The 19434-nt window shown below is 43.6% G+C and overlaps 1 protein-coding gene across 10 annotated transcripts in view; it reads left to right on the plus strand.

Moving 5' to 3' along the window:
• Positions 1–19434, plus strand: part of zmiz1a (zinc finger, MIZ-type containing 1a) — a 96657-nt gene that overhangs the window by 63465 nt on the left and 13758 nt on the right. For 4 of the 10 annotated variants that reach the window (XM_063874973.1, XM_063874979.1, XM_063874976.1 and 1 more), the window contains 3 exons: positions 2233–2341; positions 4939–5052; positions 7697–7802. In XM_063874973.1, the coding sequence (XP_063731043.1) occupies positions 2273–2341; positions 4939–5052; positions 7697–7802 (289 nt within the window). In that variant the 5' untranslated portion in view covers positions 2233–2272. Of the gene's footprint in view, positions 1–2232; positions 2342–4938; positions 5053–7696; positions 7803–12937; positions 13077–13345; positions 13646–15457; positions 16400–16908; positions 17166–19434 lie in introns of those variants that run through there. The other 6 variants (XM_063874983.1, XM_063874980.1, XM_063874982.1 and 3 more) reach the window with 6 other exon arrangements.

The raw sequence follows: 19434 nt of genomic DNA on the forward strand, positions 1-19434 counted from the left end.
TTATTTGTGGTTTGTTACTCTGCTCTGATTCATAGCAGCATCCTCCCACTGCTGTTTAAAGAGAGGTTGTAACAGGCACGGCATAATTGGATGTGTAATCCTTTGGAGCTGATTAAGATGTTTGGAAGACAATAAAGATTAAACAGGCCCTGTCTTCAGTGTGTGCATGCTCACACACTAACAGCAGTAGCTCAAAAGTTTAAAGAAGAAGAAAAAGGAGAAATCACACAGTATGCCTTTCTTTCAGTTTAATTTTTTTTTCAGTTCAGCTGTAATCTGTGGAGGCAGAGATGTCAATATTTCACTGTTATGTAAAGCATTCAACTTTCTATGATGATTTGACAGATTACAGTGTTTTATCTAGATAGTAACAAGGAGGGGTGAGGATGCAGGGCAGGTGGAGGGCTTCTGCCATGTTTCCACTCAAGCGTTGTCTGTTATGCAACACATTTCGTACCCTGAACAGGAGGTGTGGTGCTGCTAGCCTGGACAGACAGTCAGTCAGGTGGATTGACTTCTTATCTCATTGTAAACGCCACCGGCCAGCCGCATTTCCACCTCACTCATTTTCCTTTCAGAACCCTGAAGGCTCGTCCTTTCTTCGACTAACAAAAGCTCTGCCCGTTTGTGGGAGATGTGTGTGTTGGACCTTGTGAAAGCTCAACAGAGGGAAAGAGGGGAGATTATTGGGTAAAAAAAAAGCAGTTTTCTCCACCCCCTCCAATCTCCCTCCTTCTTCTCGGGTCTTGGCTGCGGGTGTGTTGGGCCAGCAGGAAGGGGAGCTGTAGTAGAAACAGTTAATCAATAGCCACAAGGTCAGACGGCCAGCGCCGGGCTGAAGCGTGCCCTGTTAGCGGTCCGTGAAGCTGCCTGGCCGCTGAAGGGGATTTGTAGCACTTGTCAGGGCTTAAAGGAGCCCTCTCTGGACCACTTGCTCCGGGTCTAGTGTGTGAAGGAGACATAATGGTTAGCAGCAGGAGAGGGAGACATCTCCTGGTGACTGGGAGACAGCACATGCAGGAGAATTAGGCCACCCAGAGTTATGGTCATGAAATGCGTGTGTCTGTCAGCCCTAAAGAATGTAAAGTCAGCTGTTTTGTACGGACATTTCACAGCAAAAACTGCCGCGAAATGCCAGTGTACCCTGACATTTAGACCGTTTGACCACATTTGCTCCCGAATTCCCCCTTACTCATGCGAGCAAAGTATCCGCTGAAGACTTAGTGCGAGTGCACTCCAGGTAATTCTACTCTGCTAATGCTTAAGCTCACAGGATTAATAAAACACTCTTATTCTCAAAGTGTTCTTTTGAAGTTATACCTTTACGCTTAATCAAAGTGAAGAATTCCAGCTTTTGTGTTTACATGCTCTTAAGTGTGTGTGTGAGATTGAAAGAGACAGAAAAAGTGTGCAGTAGTCTTTCTAAGATAAGCCCACCAGACTGAGCATTACACATGAAAACTCCCCGGCTGAGGACTATTCTTCCATCGTATTCGTTCTCTCGCTCTGTTTCTCACAGCAGGGGATCTTGGGGGACCCTTTATCAGTACTGAGCAGCTTTTTTAGAGCCCTGGCTCCCCTCCCTCCCCACCTGTGGTCTCTCAGTTCCCCTTTTGTGTGGAGGAATGTGAGGCGGACCAACACTGATGGAGATAAACACAGAGGGATGGTGAGGGACGGAGGCCTCATTGGCAAACCAGCACGATACCTATTAATCCAGCCTTTCACCAAGTGTAGTGATGAGTGTGGGGCTGAAATTGTTCTTGTAGCGGCTCACTGTTGGATCAGAAGAAGATATACACAGAGAGAAAGAGATGCTGTAAAGCTGAACCTTATCTCCTCTTAGATGTGGGTATAAATCTGTTGTCTCTGCCACGCTGATAACCTTGACTGTGAGGTATGCTTCTTTAAAAGAGAGATAAGAGTTGATGTCCTTTTTCTTGGTTGCAGTCAGTGTTCGATTTTTCTCCGACAGGTACATAAAAAGCATGGATGTTTTCTTCAGGTTTCATCATTTTTTTTTCAGTTTGGCGTGTAACGCACTGCTGTGGAACATCTCTGTTTCATGCTTTTTCAAGCCCTTCGATGATTCACTGCATAAACAAGCCGGTTTCACTGTTGTTAAGCTCCTGAAATGCTGTTTGAACTTCATCGACTACATCCTCATACATGGGTGACCTGTTAAATAAAATCCTAACAGATGTACCTCTCCTCCTCTGCTTCCTTTTACAGAATTCCGAACCTTTGATGGCGTTGCGGTAAAGACATCAAAATGAACACGTTACCATCGATGGACCGGCACATCCAGCAGACCAATGACAGGCTGCTGTGCATCAAACAGGTGTGTATATAGACCCATGTGCAGCAATCATTTCGTTAAATGCAGACATATACTCATGGAGGCAAGACACAATATGCTGCATTTCCCTCTCCTTCTCCTCTCTCCTCTCAGAACCTTATATGGACATCAGTTTTTCTGGCCATTAGCTCCAGTCACACAGATCATGTTGCACAGGGTCATAGAGGGAGAGAGGGAGGCAAAAATCTGGCAGTGCACACAAGAAGAGACTTCAAAGAGCAACACAACAGACTTTCCCCCTCCTGGTTCTGTGCTCCCTTACGTCACATTCCTGGCGCTCTTGACGTATATAGCGGCCCTTGTTGTGGTTTTTTACTTAAATGCTTTGTTGACTGCCAGCTTTTAGGAGACTCCTAGCAGACTGATACACACTGAAAGACACAGTCAGACATTACCCTGGGCTACCGCCTCTGCCTGTGATTAATAGGCTACAAGGACTGACTGGCTGGCAGGCTGTGGGCTTATTTGTTTATGCTATGTGGGTGTGATCCTTTATAGCTCCCAACATCCATATGACACTGTGCCTTACAGTGAATCAGTAAATGATAGGGCTTTGAGCTTGCAATTATGAGGTGACATATCCCTTTTCTCTGCGCCTGCTGTTAACCCCCACCACCCCTCTAACCTCCTGTGCTCCTCCTATAATAACCTTCACCTAAACAGGCTCTTGTTGCTCAGTGCTTTACTCCAATAGCAGTGTGCTTGACGTCAAAAGCCTTATTTCCAAAATGTCAGCTTTTCTTAAATGAGTAGAATTTGTTGGATTTGACACTACTCACTTCACAAAGCCTCCTCCATTATTTTCCCAGGCGTCACTGATAAGCCCTAAATAGCCTGTACACATCTAGCTTAATAAATGTTGGTTTATATACTCCTCGGCTCAGGGTGTAATAGAATTTGTAGTAAACCAGACTTCAAAGGCGCTGAGTTAGTCAGTGAGAGCCGAGCTTGTGGCGGTCCTGCCAGCAGGGTGTTGTTTTGGTTTGGGGAAAGCCGCCGCTGGCACAGAGCCAGGTGTTGTGCTGTTTTCCATGCAGCCGGGCCCAGGTAGGCGGCAAACAGCCTGATCCTTGGTTGGCCGTCCATCATCGAACAGAGGAAATTCTGTCAAACGTCTGGCTCTTTGTCTGCTGAAACCCCATAACTGCTGCTCAGCCCTCCCCCTTCCACCTCCCCGTTCTTGTCCTCATCCAACCCTGAACAGCAACAACAACAAGAACAGCTCAGGCCCCCCCATCCTCCTCCCTAAAAACTCAGCAGAGCTATTTCACTCCGCTGTCCTCCCCCTCACACCGGAGTTGTGGTTGTCAGGCAGGGTCGTGGCGAGCGCTGCAGCAAGAGGAGCTGTGAGTTCAGATCGAGACAGACAGCCCCTGCTGTGCCAGTTCTGATTCCTCTCGCGCTGGAGGCTGATACGCCTCCCATCAAGCAGCAATAATGCCAGATTATATCACTCATCTAGAACAGGCTCTCCTCCTCCCTCTCACTCAACAAGAGCATTTCTCACTTTCCCTCACTCTCATTGCTTCACTTCATCATCAACCCAAACCTCTGGGAGAGGCCACAGCTATAGCTCTATAATGGCTAATCTTCACATCAAAACGATGAGTCACTTAAGGCCTCTCTTGAAGCTCATGATATCATTGGAAGTATTCAGAGATTGTCTCTGCAGGCGGGGACCAGGCCTGACATGTTAGGCCACATTTGCACCCAAGAGCCCTTTTGTCACACCCTGCCAAAAAAGCTGCCCTTTTCAAAAACCCTCACCTCTGCTGCCCCCTAAAGACAATAGTTCTACCTTTTCTGCAAAAACACACAAAACAAGACGCTTCAGCCCCAGATGAGAATAATAAATGCTTTCAAGTGGGCTCAATCTCTCCGAGTGAACACGCTGCAGCTCCGCGCCATTTCAGAGCTATTAACCTCCTGAGCCATGAAGAAAGGGAGCCCAATTTTAAAACCGCTTATTGTGTCCTGCCAGCCTGAGTAGCCTTCAGACACTGGGAAGAAAAGACTCAACTGTTTCAGGCCTCAGTGAGCAAGCGAGAGAGACAGACAGAGACTGAAAGAGATTAGACAACACACCAACGGCGCGCATTGAGTCTGCACACAGAGCTGCCAGGACCAAGGTTGTTTTTCTTTGTGCACAGCCAAGCCAGCCAGTGGACCTCTGGTGCCGAGGCTCTTTTACGTTCTTAAAAAAAGGCAATGAATGAGGGTAAGAGGGAGAAGGAGGGTTGGAGGGAAAAATGTGGTTGCTGTGTGGGTCATGGGGGTGAGGGCTGGGTGTTGCCAAGAGAGATTAACAGGAAACACTGGCATCATTGTTGATATGGGTGTGATCTTCTTCCCACAATGCAGTGGAGCCCTGAGTGGGCGTACATTGGAAGGAGTCAAGGTCCTCACAGGGTTGTGCAAAAATACAAGACATTAAATCAAGGCGGTTTGGAGGGAGGCTGTGGGGCTGCCAAACTATTTGGTTTCAGTGTTTTTCCAATTTGTACTTAATCTGAAAAAAAATAACGCTCATTATTTTCCATTGTTTCTAATGGCAGTCTCCTCTCTCTGTGTTTGCACAGCACTTACAGAACCCGGCCAACTTCCACTCGGCGGCCACAGAGCTGCTCGACTGGTGTGGAGATCCCCGGGCCTTCCAGCGACCTTTCGAGCAAAGCCTCATGGGATGTCTGACGGTATGCAAACAGTAATTATGGTTTCTTGTTGAGTTTTTCAGGTACTTTTTAGGAGACGTGAGCAAAACAATAATTCAATTTGGGCCACTAAAGAAAAACAGATGGGTTGATTTGTCCACTTTTAGCCTACTTTAGTGTCTCAGGTTAACCTAGACGATAAAATAGCTGAAACAAGATTAATTACATGGGTATATTGACCTTTTTTATTCAGGTTCAGCTATTTTTCCCTTCTGTCGCAGGTTATAGTCACACCAGGTTTGTAAGGTTTGTGTCCAGCAGTTATCCGAGGCAGCTGCCCAGCCCGTCAGGGGCCAGTGACAGAGGTTAAAGTCCTTGTCACCCACTGCTTCTCTCCACTTTGTGCTTAACACTCACATGCACAATAAAAAGAGGTTTGAACAGGACTGTGGGTAGCCAGTCACCCCTGGCTATTGCCTTTCAGTTCACCACCTACCATTCATCGATCTGGGCACTGGGCCAGAGAGCTGGCCTGCACCAGGTGTGTGAAAATCTCACACACACACACACACAATTCCATACACAGTCACAGTGTGACACTGTGAAAGAGGCTTTAGAACAGAGATTGAAAGTTTTACGCGTCTATCGTTAAGATCAGCCTACGAAACACTGAAGGAACATTGTCCCTGGCTGAAGTGGTAGCGTGAGTAAACAGATAAATGCTCATTAATGTGTAAATCACAATAAAAGCCTCTTAAAGGCTGATAGAGAGCTATACAATGGAGCCCACCACTGTGATCCCTCTCAGTATGGGGCTGTTTCCATCAGCTAAATTGTTTCATCAGACTCAGAGAGCGCACGGCTTCTTATCTGGAGAATTATAGCGCGCAACAAGTCTTAGCATTCTTTCAAGGATTTTATCTTCCTGATGTTACCGCTGGTAATGTATCAGAGCGCTGGACTGAAATCTAAAGATGAGTGCATCAATCATAGCCCGTGAGATTTGTAGCTGAAGTGAAAGTGTGCCTCATGTGGAGATGCTCGTTCCCTCTGGCATGTTGCACACGTGGAGGTCATCCTCTGGTCTCTGGCTCCAGAGCCAATAAAAAAATGACACAACTGAGCTGTCAGTGCTGCACTGTTAGCTCGGTCTGCTTGAAAATGTGTGTTTTCTCTGTCTTTTCTTCTTCATGCGTACTGTATTAAGAGTTCAGGGTAATGCCAGTGCAGGCAGACATACTGTATGTACTATCTCTGCCTCTTTCATCACTAGAACCTGTCTTAGCAGAAATAAACCACAAAACTCAGGGTTTTCTTTCCTTTAACAAATAGAGAAATATCAATTCTCAAGTAACCTTCTGCTACCCCTTGAGCAATGTTCTCATATTGACAGGAATATGGGCCTGGATGTACATCCTCAGAAGGAGATTAAGCTGAAAAAGGCTTATGAGGTGAAACACTGTTAAATCCTTGTTGAATCTATGCTAGCCTCTGTAGCTGGCTGCCTGCCCTGTAAAAACTGCAGGGCAGACTCACTCACGCAGGAAATTAAACGATTGACAGCAACACGATTTGACTGTTTGTCCGACTCGTCATTGTTTGCATAATACGGTTGGGTTGAAGGGATGATGTTGTGAAGCACTTATGCCTGAAAATCCCTTGCTCATTACCAGCCACCATGATTTACTGAAACTGTAATTACACATTATTAATTGTCATTATTTTTTAAAACAACCGCATAAACTTATTTATTGCCATCATTTTCAAAGCTTTTCATTCCATGCTCAAGCAGCCATATAACCTGTGACAAAGGCATTTTACGATCACTGCTGTTATGTTGGCTCCCTAAAAGGCACCCCGGCTGACCTTATTAACGGTAATGTGTGTTTTGAGGTCAGAGAGAGCAGGCGTTGTCATCTGTTAGCAGATAAAAGCAAAGGGGGTTCCCTTCTAATAATGATTTACCCCTGTCTCCTGAGTCCTGTTTAACATCATTCAGCATCCCCTTTAACTTTATATTAGAGTCCGGGAGGCTCCTGCTTCATGTCCCATAAATGTTCAACCTCCGTTTGAAGTCATTATCACAAAAGGATTATTAAAACCTTGGAGCTAGCAACTGGGAATTTTCTAAAATGGAGCGGAAAAAGAGGATTTTAAACCCTTGTTCACTCAGGGGATGCTGCTAAAACAAACATTACTAAACCTTTTTTAAACATATAAACTAAACTGTTTTATATCCCAATAGCTATTATTTCCACATTTGGCCTGTGAGTAAACAAACCAGTGACCTTCTGTCTGGAGAGAAACCCGGATCATGTTAGGGCCAGAGCGGGCTCGTTAGATTATAACCTTTCCATGTCTCGGCTGGCTTTGCAGAGTGACCGCGGTTTGGCTCTCTCACCTCTCTATGAGGTTGATGCAGAGATCAGACTCATCCTGACTGAGGATCACTGCAGAAATCCACGCTGCAGACTCCTTATAATTCTGTGTGTTTAAGTGTTTGTTGAATGTGTGTCTGAAGAAAAAGGAAGTTCAATAATAGCAGCCGTTCAAAATTATTAACACAACTATGCTAGTACAAAGGTTTAAGAGGCCTTAACTGCTAATATAGCATTCATTATTCATCTAAAAGACCAATATCGTTACGGTACGATTACATAACAGTTGATTTAATGCTGATCTGCAGGTGGTGAGTCGCGTTGCTGCTCAGCAGGGGTATGATCTGGACCTGGGCTACAGGCTACTGGCTGTGTGTGCCGCTAACCGGGACAAATTCACCCCCAAGTCTGCAGGTAAGACCCACCACTTTCCTAAAATGCCAGCGAATGCATGCTCATACATCATCCCATTTGCTGCTGTTGACATGCAAGACAGCGGTCTACACAGTGCTCATTGTTCTTCATGCTGCTATTACCCACTTTTTCATGCAATAAAACAATGAATACAAAACGCTGTATTGCTTCAAGTCATGATCCAGTAGACGTAAGGGCTTCCGGTTTCATTTTCCAGTTCAGGCCACAAAGTAGCTGCCTAATACTTAACACTAAATTTGACTCTAACAATAAGTACGCTAGCAGTTTATTTATATACTACTTTGTTCCTGTCAATGCTTAAAAAATACAATAAAGTTACCATGACTTTGTGGTTTGCAAATGTGCCACTGCGACCACAGACATCACACAAAAAGCATTACTGTATAATGTCAGATATTTTTAGTCCCCATTAAACATTAATGTGCTATTGAGATGAGCTGTCCGGGTGGTAGCTTCACAAAAACAGTCTACTCAACAGTCCTTCCACTCAGACCCACACTCATATGAGCGCATCTGCACACACACACACACACACACACACACACACACACACACACACACACACACACACACACACACACACACACACACACACACACACACACACACACCCACCCACACACACACACACACACACACACACACACACACACACACACACACACACAAATAGTAGAAAGAGAAGGAGTGAGCAGTAATGCTATCCTCAGACATTTATCTATCAAATCCAATTTCCCCTCTCCGATCCATACCTCCCCTCCCGGCCTCGCACAGTCCTGCAGGAGCGGCCATGTTCTTGTGCATTTGTCAAAGTGAAATGTGCAGAGGCGGGAAATGGGAGAGAGACAAGTAGATGGATGGCCGGGGAGGTGTCGCTGATGTTTGCTGGACCACTCACTCTGCCTGGCAAATGTGTAGCCAGCCAGTCAGAACACAGATGAACCCCATGTTTCGTCAGTTACATAAGTGGCAGGAGTAAGAGACAAATATTTTGATTAAGCTGTCTGATTCCTTTGTTGTTCTGTCTGGGCGAAGATGTCACTGTGTCATAACAGGAAGTGCAGTGACAGTCTGAAATCTTACCCTATAATTCCTCACATGAGATGCGTTTTATCTGAAACTGCAGAAGGCGTGATATTTTTCAGTTTCTGATGTTTTTGCATTAACATGATCCTATGATATGAACATTTTGCTCGAGCCGGATATCCTCTTTCAGTTGTGGTGGGAAGCGTCTTGCTGGGAGGAACCTAAGTGGTCAGACAGACGTCAGTGAAGAATATTGATTGCTGTGTTTCTCTCTCTGTGTGTTCCTGTGTTGGGGTAATGTGATTGTTGTCCAGGCACGGCTCGTGACTGGCTGGCTGTCTGGGCCCGACTGACAGTCAGAATCATCCTCAGGCCTGCTGATGGTTCTGGGATCTAATAGAAGACAGCACTGGGTTTCAGGAAGAGCTGTTTATGCACAGCGGACAAATGGGAACTGTAGTGTAATTATGCGGGGTGGGGGTGGTTGGAGAAATGTCGGGCTAGTCATCAAACAAGGCAGGCAGGCTGTAAGGGTGGGAGGCAGATGTGACTCAGGGCCGATCTTACTCACTTAGCATCCGTCTTACCTCCCTTACAAGTACGTGTGTCTGAAAAAAGCAGTCCGGGGGGGCAGCAGAGGAGACCTGATGCACAGCTGAACTCAGAGACACACACATGTGGTCATACAAATGCAGCAACAAGGAAGTAGGAAAGCATTGGCTGGTAGCTTTGCCTGTATCTTCTTCTTTATTTTACTGTCTTTGTGTGTGTATCTGTTCATGCATGAATGTGTGTTTTAATTGTGCAACCCCCAGCACAATCTTCTGACAGCCTGCATGGCGACAGAGGGCCGGGGCTCTGACACCTGAGAGCCCAGGCGAGGGCTGAGGAGTCTGGGATGCTCTCTGCGGGCTCCTCTGGGGAGAGAGGCAGACTCTCAAGACGGCAAATCAATCACACAGACGCTTCCTCTCAGAGCATCAGTTAAAGAGGAAATTGATAAAACTATTATTGCTACCCTACTTTTCTCCTAACAGTTTGACAACTTGAGTCGTTGGAAATCTAGGTTGGCGTGTGCTTTTCTCACTAAACTACAAAATACTCTTGCTGCAGCGAGAAAAACGGTCATTTGATAGGCTACTAGAACATGATTAGATCTACAGTAAAGAGACCTTTTTCCATCCTGAATTTATGGATAAATCTTGCTTTTATAATTTTCTTTTTGCATGTGCTTGTTTGTCCCTGTCTTCACTTAAAGAAAGATAACCAACCAACAACCTCAAGTTGCACTTATCCTAATAAAGTGTTGCCCTGTGAGACATGTCAATCTCATTGGAGAGATTTTCTGCAACAGCTTATGAGCTGTCTTAAATTTGCGACCTTGCAACAAGGTTTAAGGGATTAGCTTGTTGCTGTAATCTGAAAGAGATTAATCTTCTGTTAGGTGAGCTAGCATTGGCACTGTTAACTCTCTACGCTGGCTGGGATATGCAGCTATACACAGTTAGCAATACTATGAGCTAGCATATGTGCGTTTAGTTTACTCTCTTGAAAAGAACGACTTTGAAGTTTGTGAGGTCGGATAGTTGATTTCTTTTCAAATTCAGTGCTTTACAGGTCATTATTAATTCCAGAATCTTCTTAGAATTGTCTTTTGCTTGTTGTAATCTATAGCCTGCTACTGTACAAGCTTCCAGCAGAGAGGGTCTTAGATAATAGTGCTGCTGCCTTACCAACAGACAAAGGTTTAAGAGACTCTGAGCTGTTTGGTGACTGTGAAGTTCAGCAGACACTAAATCAGATTACACCCATAATCTATCAAGGTTTTCACTGTTTCCTTCCTCAGTGAATCTGCCACTCTTGTCACCAAACATAGTGATTTTCTTTCTTTATGAACCATGAGAACCCATAACATTACCATTATGACAACTTATCCAAATGTCAATTTCAATTCTCTTGCCTTTTCCTGACACATTCCCCTCCTGTTATGTTCAAATGCATGAAAATAAATCTGAAGTGTTACCCAGTTTGTGTATTGTTTTTTCAACATGACCTGACACGTTCCGGATTAAAGGTAGCTGCTCCCTGGAATGATCACTATGTTCTAAGAAAAGTGCTTTAATGCTTAAATCAGGTTGCTGCTTGTTGTTTATCTGTCTCGCTCAAAGAAATAACTACTTAATAATTTATGTTGGCATCTCATATTATCAGAAGGTTAAGCTCCTGTAGTGAATGCTGATTATTGTGGTTAAAGAGCACGTGATTTTTAAGATGTCTTTTGTCAGCAAATGTGATAATTGTCTTTGATGTTTTTGAGCTGTATGGTTAAAGAAAATGGAAAATATGAAGATAAGGTCTTAATTGTTTTAAGTATTTCCTCACGTGCCTAATCACGTCTGACATTAAAAAGTTGAAGTGTTCCCGCAGAAATGCAGAATTGTTAGTGAGCAGAGCCTGCTCGCAGTTAATCTCAGGAAAACAGCCACTCTGCTGTGTCAACAATGACAGAAAACTTCCAGGGTGTGGTTGTAACTCACCCAATGTCCTGTAAAAACACACCAACACACACAGAGTTTGCAAAAACACCAACTCATAACTTCTATAATTCAGTAAGCAAGTGCAGCTGAGAGTTCTCCCATTAGTTTTTTTGGAGACTCTTTGCGTAGTGTGTAAGTGTCTGTACACGCACACACACACACACACACACACACACACACACACACACACACACACACACACACACACACACACACACACACACACACACACACATACACGCTCTCTCTCCTGCTTTGGCCTACAACAATCCTCCACTTATCTGTCTCAATTTGCTTTGCCTTGATTGATTTTCTCACCCCGTCTTTCTTTCCATCTTTGAGCTGTGTGTGTAGAACTAGAGGAAGGTGTAGGCATCCTTTTGTTACTGACCCAATCAACCTTACAGACTTTTATATTTAATTACTGCTGAGTAAGAGCAGCGCGCTGAATTATTAACAGGAAACAGGGTTTATTTTTAGCAGGCTAGGCCTCTCCTCTGACACTCTCCAGTGGCTCGCCTTATATGATGAAACCCCTTTGCAACCCAAATCTACCTTCCGAACTTCACTATGAAGTTTATAGCAAAAAAGCGCATGGGGAAATACTTATTAGGGTAGCTGCGTTTTCGGCCTCTGGCTGATTGGGTCTTCTATCACTTGCTACTTAATTGGTTTGGTTTACACAGTTGCAAGTAAACTCATTTTGGTGATATCCCGGCTGAGCCTGCAGTGCAGTTGCACCCTCAAACACAGACTACTTTGTTCTTGTCAAAACTGGATGAGCAAATGATTTAAATCCCCCTTTTGTTCAGGGTTGACTGATCTGGCACCAATACCTCAGTACTAAACCCCCCCCCCCCCCCAGCCCCCCTCCCCCTCTTGATCATCCCCTAGGGGCCTTTAGCTACACCCTTTTCAAGTTATATTTCTGTCCAACAATGCCTCCGTTGTGTCTGTTTCAATTCTGCGTGGGATTTGGTGAAACTGTTGGTGACTGTTTGTCTGTCACACAAAAAGACAGCTTCCCTCTGCGGTCACAAGGCCAGTGTGCATTCCCACTCTTCGGCTGCACAGCCCATCTCAACATTTAGGTGAGCAGAGAGAACAATCACAGTTAGTCTGTTAATTCAGCCTGTGTGTTTTTTCACCATGTTTGGGTATGGTAGGGGCAGGCGTAGAGAAGCTTAACTCAGATTCACCCTCTTCATTCTTCCTCTTCTTTAATTCAGTTGCACTGAGATATTCTGCAAGTCTCTGATGTGTGTTGTTAGTGGGAATTACAAAGTGGCCTCCGATGAAGACAAGGGGAGGTGTTCAGGTTAGATGTCCTGCAGGCAGGAATCCCCTCTCTGATAATGTACTATTTGTTCGCCTTTGAGTAGATTGATCTTTACATCTCATGCTTTATCTTCTCCCACTTCCTCTCTCATGTGTTGGCCTCTAGCCAGCCTTGCATAGCATACTAAACTCCACCCATTTATGCAAGTTTGCAATCTGAGCTTGCAGATTCTTCTCTTGTTGTTTCCTCTTTTTAGCCCTTCCTGAGAAATGACAGTCACATTGTCAGATTATTGTGTGTGCATGTGTGTTTCCGTGTGTCTGCGTGTGTGATAGCAGCTTAGATAAACAGGGCAACGGAGCGCTAGACAGACTAGGCAGAGCACATCAATAACAGCACCTCCTGACAGAGGTGAGAAAAACTGGAATATCTTCTCTATCTCTGTTTGTCTGCGTCGTCTTGTCGTCTTTATCTCTTCCTCCTTCCTCCTCGACTGTCTCCTCTGTTCCCTCTGTCTATTTCTCTCCCTCCTTTCCCTCCCACTCTCCCTCCCCCCTGCAGTCTCGAGAGTGTGTTGGAGCCGGTAGCAGGTACAGCAGGAGCCCATTAGTGCAGAGCCCCGCTCTGATTGGATAAGCCGGAGAAACCGGGAGACTGCCTCTGAATAATTGATGTGCATTGTGCAGACGCTGGACAAGGGAAAAAGACAGATCAGAGAGCAAGGGAGGAGAGGGAGAGTGGGCAAAAGGAAAGAAGAGAGAACGACAGAAGAGGAGAGAAGAAGTGAGAAAGAAAGAGTGAGTGGAGTAAGGGATATGTGCTGAGAGTGATAAGGCGCAGGCAGGAGGCTTGGAAGCAGCAAAATCTTTGAGAGTTGCCACTGGCCTCTGCGGGAACAGGAGCATTTTTGACACTTGAGTATTTTCTCTCCACTATGAAGGGAATAAGATGAGATGTGCAGGGACTTTGCTTGGCTTTGGGTAAGTGTGTGTGCGTGTGTGTGTGTGTGTGTGTGTCCGTTGTCCACGTGTGTATCTCTGCACAAAGCTGTTTGGTACACTATTTGAGTGTGTTTGCATGCATAGGGCAGGATCAGGAGTTAACTGAGCCCAGTTGAAAAGTTGTTTTGGGTCAATCGTGATGTAAAACTTTTCATTTAAATTGCACTTCTTCATGGTTGTGTCTGCAGCTGCTACTTAGGCCATAGCTAACATGGGCTTCCTCTGTCTTGTCTGGTTTTAAGTGTGAGTATAGTCCAAAGCTCTGGCTGCTCACACAGGACAGGATCAGGGCAGATCAGCTGACCACAGGTTGACCTACATGTGCTTCCGTCAAAGGGTTACAATGAGTGGATTTTTGCCTGTGTGCAATGTGCACAAGAATACATTGATGTGTGTATTGGTTAAGTTGTGTCTTGTTTCTGTTTTGTGGGTAAAGGTTACAGCTTCGGTTGGTGTTTTGATCTTTATGTGTATGGTTAATGGTGGGGTTAAAATAGCTGTGAACTAAGGTCATGCTCAGGGAGAGGAAAATAAAATTGCATTGTGAAATATTTAATTACAACAGAAATAGAAGGATTAAAAACACATGGTTTTGTCGGTTCGTATTTAGTTTATTTACATTAGACACGTGCACATGCCTTAATGACACACTAATGGCCATTGCTGTCAATAATGTCTTGAGGTTAGATTGAGTCCTAGTGGACATTAAGCAGCATCATATATTTAACAACTTTTTCTTCAAAATGATGTCACCAAAAGGAGCACATGCCCTTCTTGATTTTAACAGTGCAAGTGTAGGAGTATTTGTATGTCTGGGAGAAATGACCTACTTTTCCACGGTGGATTCTTTTTTAAGTTGTTGACCTGTGCTCGGAGCCTGTCCGCCTGTCCACTTATTAGCAGAGAAGGAGGGGGAGGAGGTGGGGGTGTAGTGGAAGGACAGTGCCGTTACATCAGTGCACTCTTTTACTCTTTTTGAATTGATGTTTAAAACGATTAATTTTCCTGTTATTGTAAAGTGACATGAAGCTGCTGGTTATATATGTTTGACATAATTTTAACACTGACAACTTATTGGCTGTTGCAAACAACAACAAAGTGACCTGGAACTTCACAATACGACATCCAACTAGCTGTCTTGGGCCTGCAGCACTTCCTGTTACCCAGAACAGGGTGTAAACCACTGAAACCACCTGCATCCTCACAGGGTGTACAAAAATATCCTTACCTTCTAGTATCATGATATTATGCTTTGAGATAGTGAGTCCATTCTCACACACTACTGATTAGTAGAGAATAGTTTACATTCAGAATTTTCAGATCTTTTATACATGAATTAATGCACTCATCACAATTTTCATATTAATTTTATTCAGTTTTCATCCTATGGATAAATGTTCTTTATAGTATAAATCATTTTATAATTGTATTTTTTATTATATTTGAAAAACAAATCCCCTAGCTTACAGAATTTGAATATGCTAAATGCTTACCCCATGTGTCTTTGTATGATCTATACAGATTCTTGCCAATACACAACCCTACTTCCTCAACCTTAGAGCCACATGCAGCCGCCCTCTTCCTCTGGCCTTCCTTCCCCACCCCCCAAAGCTGTGTTTGTATCGCTTACTTTACAAACTTCTGTGACATTCTGTGACTGCAACCTGGAGTACTTCCCATTAGCCTGTCTGGTGACTCATTCATGACATTTGATTTTAAACTGTATGTTTGTTATTTTGCAAAGTCTTTCTGCTTTTTCTGTGAATCATTTCCATGCTTGACATCCCCCCCAGTCATCTGACTGAAAGCAAGTGGGAGTAGGTAAAGTTGTGTCAGACTTACTGCTCGAGATAAGTGAGAGGAAATTCTGGTTAGGACTATCTGATGTCAGGTGTTGATAGCAGTGAGGGTGGAGCTCTCGGCGCTCCAGGCTACACAGTATTCATGTCGGATGTGTTTCAGGAAGCATTGGTGAAATTCTTCTGTCTTCACTCCACAGTGCTCCACTCAAGGTTTATTGACATCCTCCCATGGCCACTACTAAAGAAATTCTTCCTTTACTAAAATACCTGAGAAAAGGCCACAGCTGGAATTTCGTCCCCTTTTTTAACCACTTTTCATATAATAGAAACAGCAGCTACAATAAATCTCAGAATCCTTGTTTGTGTTTTTCACCCTAATGATTTCATTGATTGAACAACAGTGTGAGATGAAAGACATATTGTGGAAGTAGTGTGTCTGGTTATAATTAGGCATGTGATATTTACTAGTTCCCCTCCAGTGGTGAGAAGCTGCGCTTTGCTGATAAGAGCAATTCATTCACAGCTTGCTGTTCTCTGATGCTCTTTCTCACTGTGTGAGGCGCTTTACTCTATAAGCACATCTTCACAACACACAGACACCGACTGCGTTTGTTTACTCACCAACGCACACTTTTCCATATTTACTCTACTTTTTATTTCAATTTTTCTGCGTATGCTATTGTCCACATACCTGTGCGCCCATGTGTGTTTCCCTGCTTTCTTTTACATGCCTTTAAGTGAAGCGTGCATATTGACTGCACATTATGTGTGAATAATAGATGTGAGCTTACGTAGGATCATTGTGAGTGTTGTGACAGTTTTCTGATACAGATGTGGAAGGCCGTGACCCCCGGGCTTAACACTATAAGCAGGACGTGCTGACTCACAGAACATCTGACCGGCCACCTGAATTTCATATTCCAGCGAGGATGTAGGTCAAATCTATAGGACAATGTCATAACCGATGTACCTAAAGCAAACCTGTAGTGCTTTGCAACTGACGTGGTTTGTTGTTACACAATTGCATCACAAGATATAGAAAATATCTTAAATAGCGCTTCAACTTTTCGTCAGTGAGAAGAAAATGTATCTGCAACTATTTTGACGTTAAGCTTTTTTAAGAATAATGCAAAAATATTCTTCGTATTTATTTTTTCCGCTTTTTTTGTGTTGTATCATTGTAAACTGAGTCTCATTTGATTTTCCTGAGTGAAAGCTTTAGGGTGATAGTGTGCTGATTATACATTAGTTAGGCAACAAAATAAAACCAGTCATTTCTTTTCTTAAAAACTTTGAAAATAGACTGTCATATATAAAGAATATAAGCTTTGCATCAAAGTGTTTTAACTTATTAGTCCTTGAATCACACACATTGAGAATGGACATTTAAAGTTACTTAATCTTAAGAAATGTAAATCTTTTTAGTGAGTCTCAACCAAGTCAGATAGACGAGTCTCACCACCCTGAACATAAACGATGTAAAGGGCTGTATTTGCTGTTTTTTGTCTCCACATGCGACACAGAGATCCCACATGTCCCCCCTGAACTCCGACATTTTGCATCTTGAGTCAGACCCGGTCGTCATACTGCATTATGTTTGGTGTTCATGCTGATTCTTATAACTCTGCCCCATTTAAAAATGTGTAATTTGAACCCCACAGAAACCAGCACCTGCAGGAGATGTCAGAGTGACTCAGGTAGAGCTACCCCTCCCTTTCTGGGCTGCAGCATCTCTTTGGCTTGTGACCCACACACATCCCGGGGAGGAGGGGATCCGCCCACTCCCTCCATCTCCACCTGTCCTCTGTCTAGCATCCTTCCATTCATCTTCTCCCCCCCTCTGTCCTCGTGTCTGGTGTACTGCCAGAGGTCGTGGATGAAATTCTGTAAAACCAGCCAAATAAGAAAACTGCATGGTTTCACCAATGCGAGCGAAAATAAAACAATTCAGGAAAATTTCAGTCTGTCAAAAATACAGAAATAACACATTTGAAGTTAGAAGCTGTTTTCAGATTTGGAATATTCTGATCTGTGGGAACATTTAGTTACATTAAAGGCCTGGTTTTGGTTGAGAGTGATTTCTGACACAGAGCTGTCTCTCTGCAGGGCATGTTTGAGTTGTTCTGCCTCTAAGCTGTTGAGACTAAAGCCCATTTGATATGCTCTTCTCTTGGAAGAAGTTGGCTGAACAGAGAGGGGGCAGGATGGGGGATATCATTGACTGCTTAAAAGGCTTCCATTACACTTCTGCAAAAAGCATGACTTATTTCTTTTTTTATTTCGCAGGATTTTATATCCCCTCCATATTCGTCTTTTGCATAATACTTTGTACCCACAAAGCATAGACTTACCTGCCAGTGTCTTACAGACCTATGATATCTTTTATAAACTGCTTCTTTGTTGTCATCCCACACATTGTCTGAAGGCTTCTCTGTCTAGTGCCGCAGTGTTCATGCTCTGAAAGTGTAATTATTCATGTAGTATTTTCTCCTTTGTCTGTGTTGTTACCAACAAAACTACAGAAGAGCTGCATGCACAGTGTTACATGTCTCTATCAAAGCCTGGCGTGTCCAGCGTTCGTGATCAAGGTTCGGCATTACAGCCAGATTTTTGGGGAATTTTAAAGGCTAGATGTGGTGGTGTATGAGGGAAGGGATGTGAGATTGATTTTAAGGTTTATTTATTATGGACTAATGTCATGCATAATTAGCTCAATGCCTGTTAGTAATTTGACAATAGATTTTAAATGGCTCTTATAAGCTACCTTGCCACCAATCTTTGCGTTGTTTTGTTATCTGTTATCTTAAAAGGCTGCAACAGTCAGATGTTACATCTCCTTGAACAAGAAGTTCAGTGGTTAATACAACCAAGGAGTTAAGCCTTCTAGCGAATACATTATGCTGTATCAGTAACACTCGAGTGATGCCATTTCAATACCTTGATATGGAATAGGATTCATTCTTAAGAGGAGCCAGATGCGCTTCTCCTGAACTGAATTTCAGTGGGGTGCAAAGTGTCGAAACAAAACAACTGTAATGCGTTTCTTTAACCCAAACAAATCCAGGACAAAAAGTGAAACTGGAGCAGGTGACAAACACTGAAAACTTTAAACCCATAAGGAGTTTTTCTGTTAAATAATTGTAAATAAACACATCAAAGTGATCAAGCAGTGTATTTGTATATTAATACCACTGAAGAGTTGGCTTTAATTTTAATGAATTGTAATTTCTTTTGAGTCTGTAGTTGCTTTTGAAGAGAATCTGTAGCAGGGGTACATGGAATTTGGTAATTTAATAGTTTCTTGGGTCATATTTAAGTTATTTTGTGTCAAACCTGGAGTGCCTGTGCAACTTCACCATAGTCTGCAACACGAAGACATGGCTTTACTTTTTTCATGCCAAAGTTGCACTCCCTCCTCGGTGAGCTCTGCTGCCCTTTTAGCGCAGAGGATGTGACAAGCTCCACAATTACTGATGGGCTGCAGGAGAGAATAAAATCTGTTTGCTCCTGCTGAAATTGCCATTTTAGTGTGTGGACTTCACTTCATTGCTGGCATTTAGCACACAATTAGGCCTTTTAAGCAAGTTCTTCTCTTCTCAATAGGCCAAATGCTCTGTAAAAGTAAAATTATCCTTCGCTATGTAGTCATATAACACATTTAGTTCAGTAATTCACACCTGGGAACTGTCCGGCACAATGACACTCTTCTGCTGGCCTCAGCATCTCTGTTGAAAGAGTTGAGTGTTAAATGCCTTCCTAAAGGGCACAGCAGTTTGTGTGAAGGCGAGGGTGTCTCAGTCACCTTTCCAACCATGATATAAGCTGATGATGCGTACATGTGGCAGGTCTAGGGCTTCACACCTGAATAATGTCAGGTGTTTATCAACAAAGAGGTGTTGTTAGCTTAATTATGTCACATTGGACACATTTAGTCCGCCCGTGAATCCGATAGTGAGCAACCTGTCC

This window comes from Eleginops maclovinus, chromosome 22, assembly GCF_036324505.1.
Source record: "Eleginops maclovinus isolate JMC-PN-2008 ecotype Puerto Natales chromosome 22, JC_Emac_rtc_rv5, whole genome shotgun sequence".
In the NCBI taxonomy this organism is placed as follows: domain Eukaryota; kingdom Metazoa; phylum Chordata; class Actinopteri; order Perciformes; family Eleginopidae; genus Eleginops; species Eleginops maclovinus.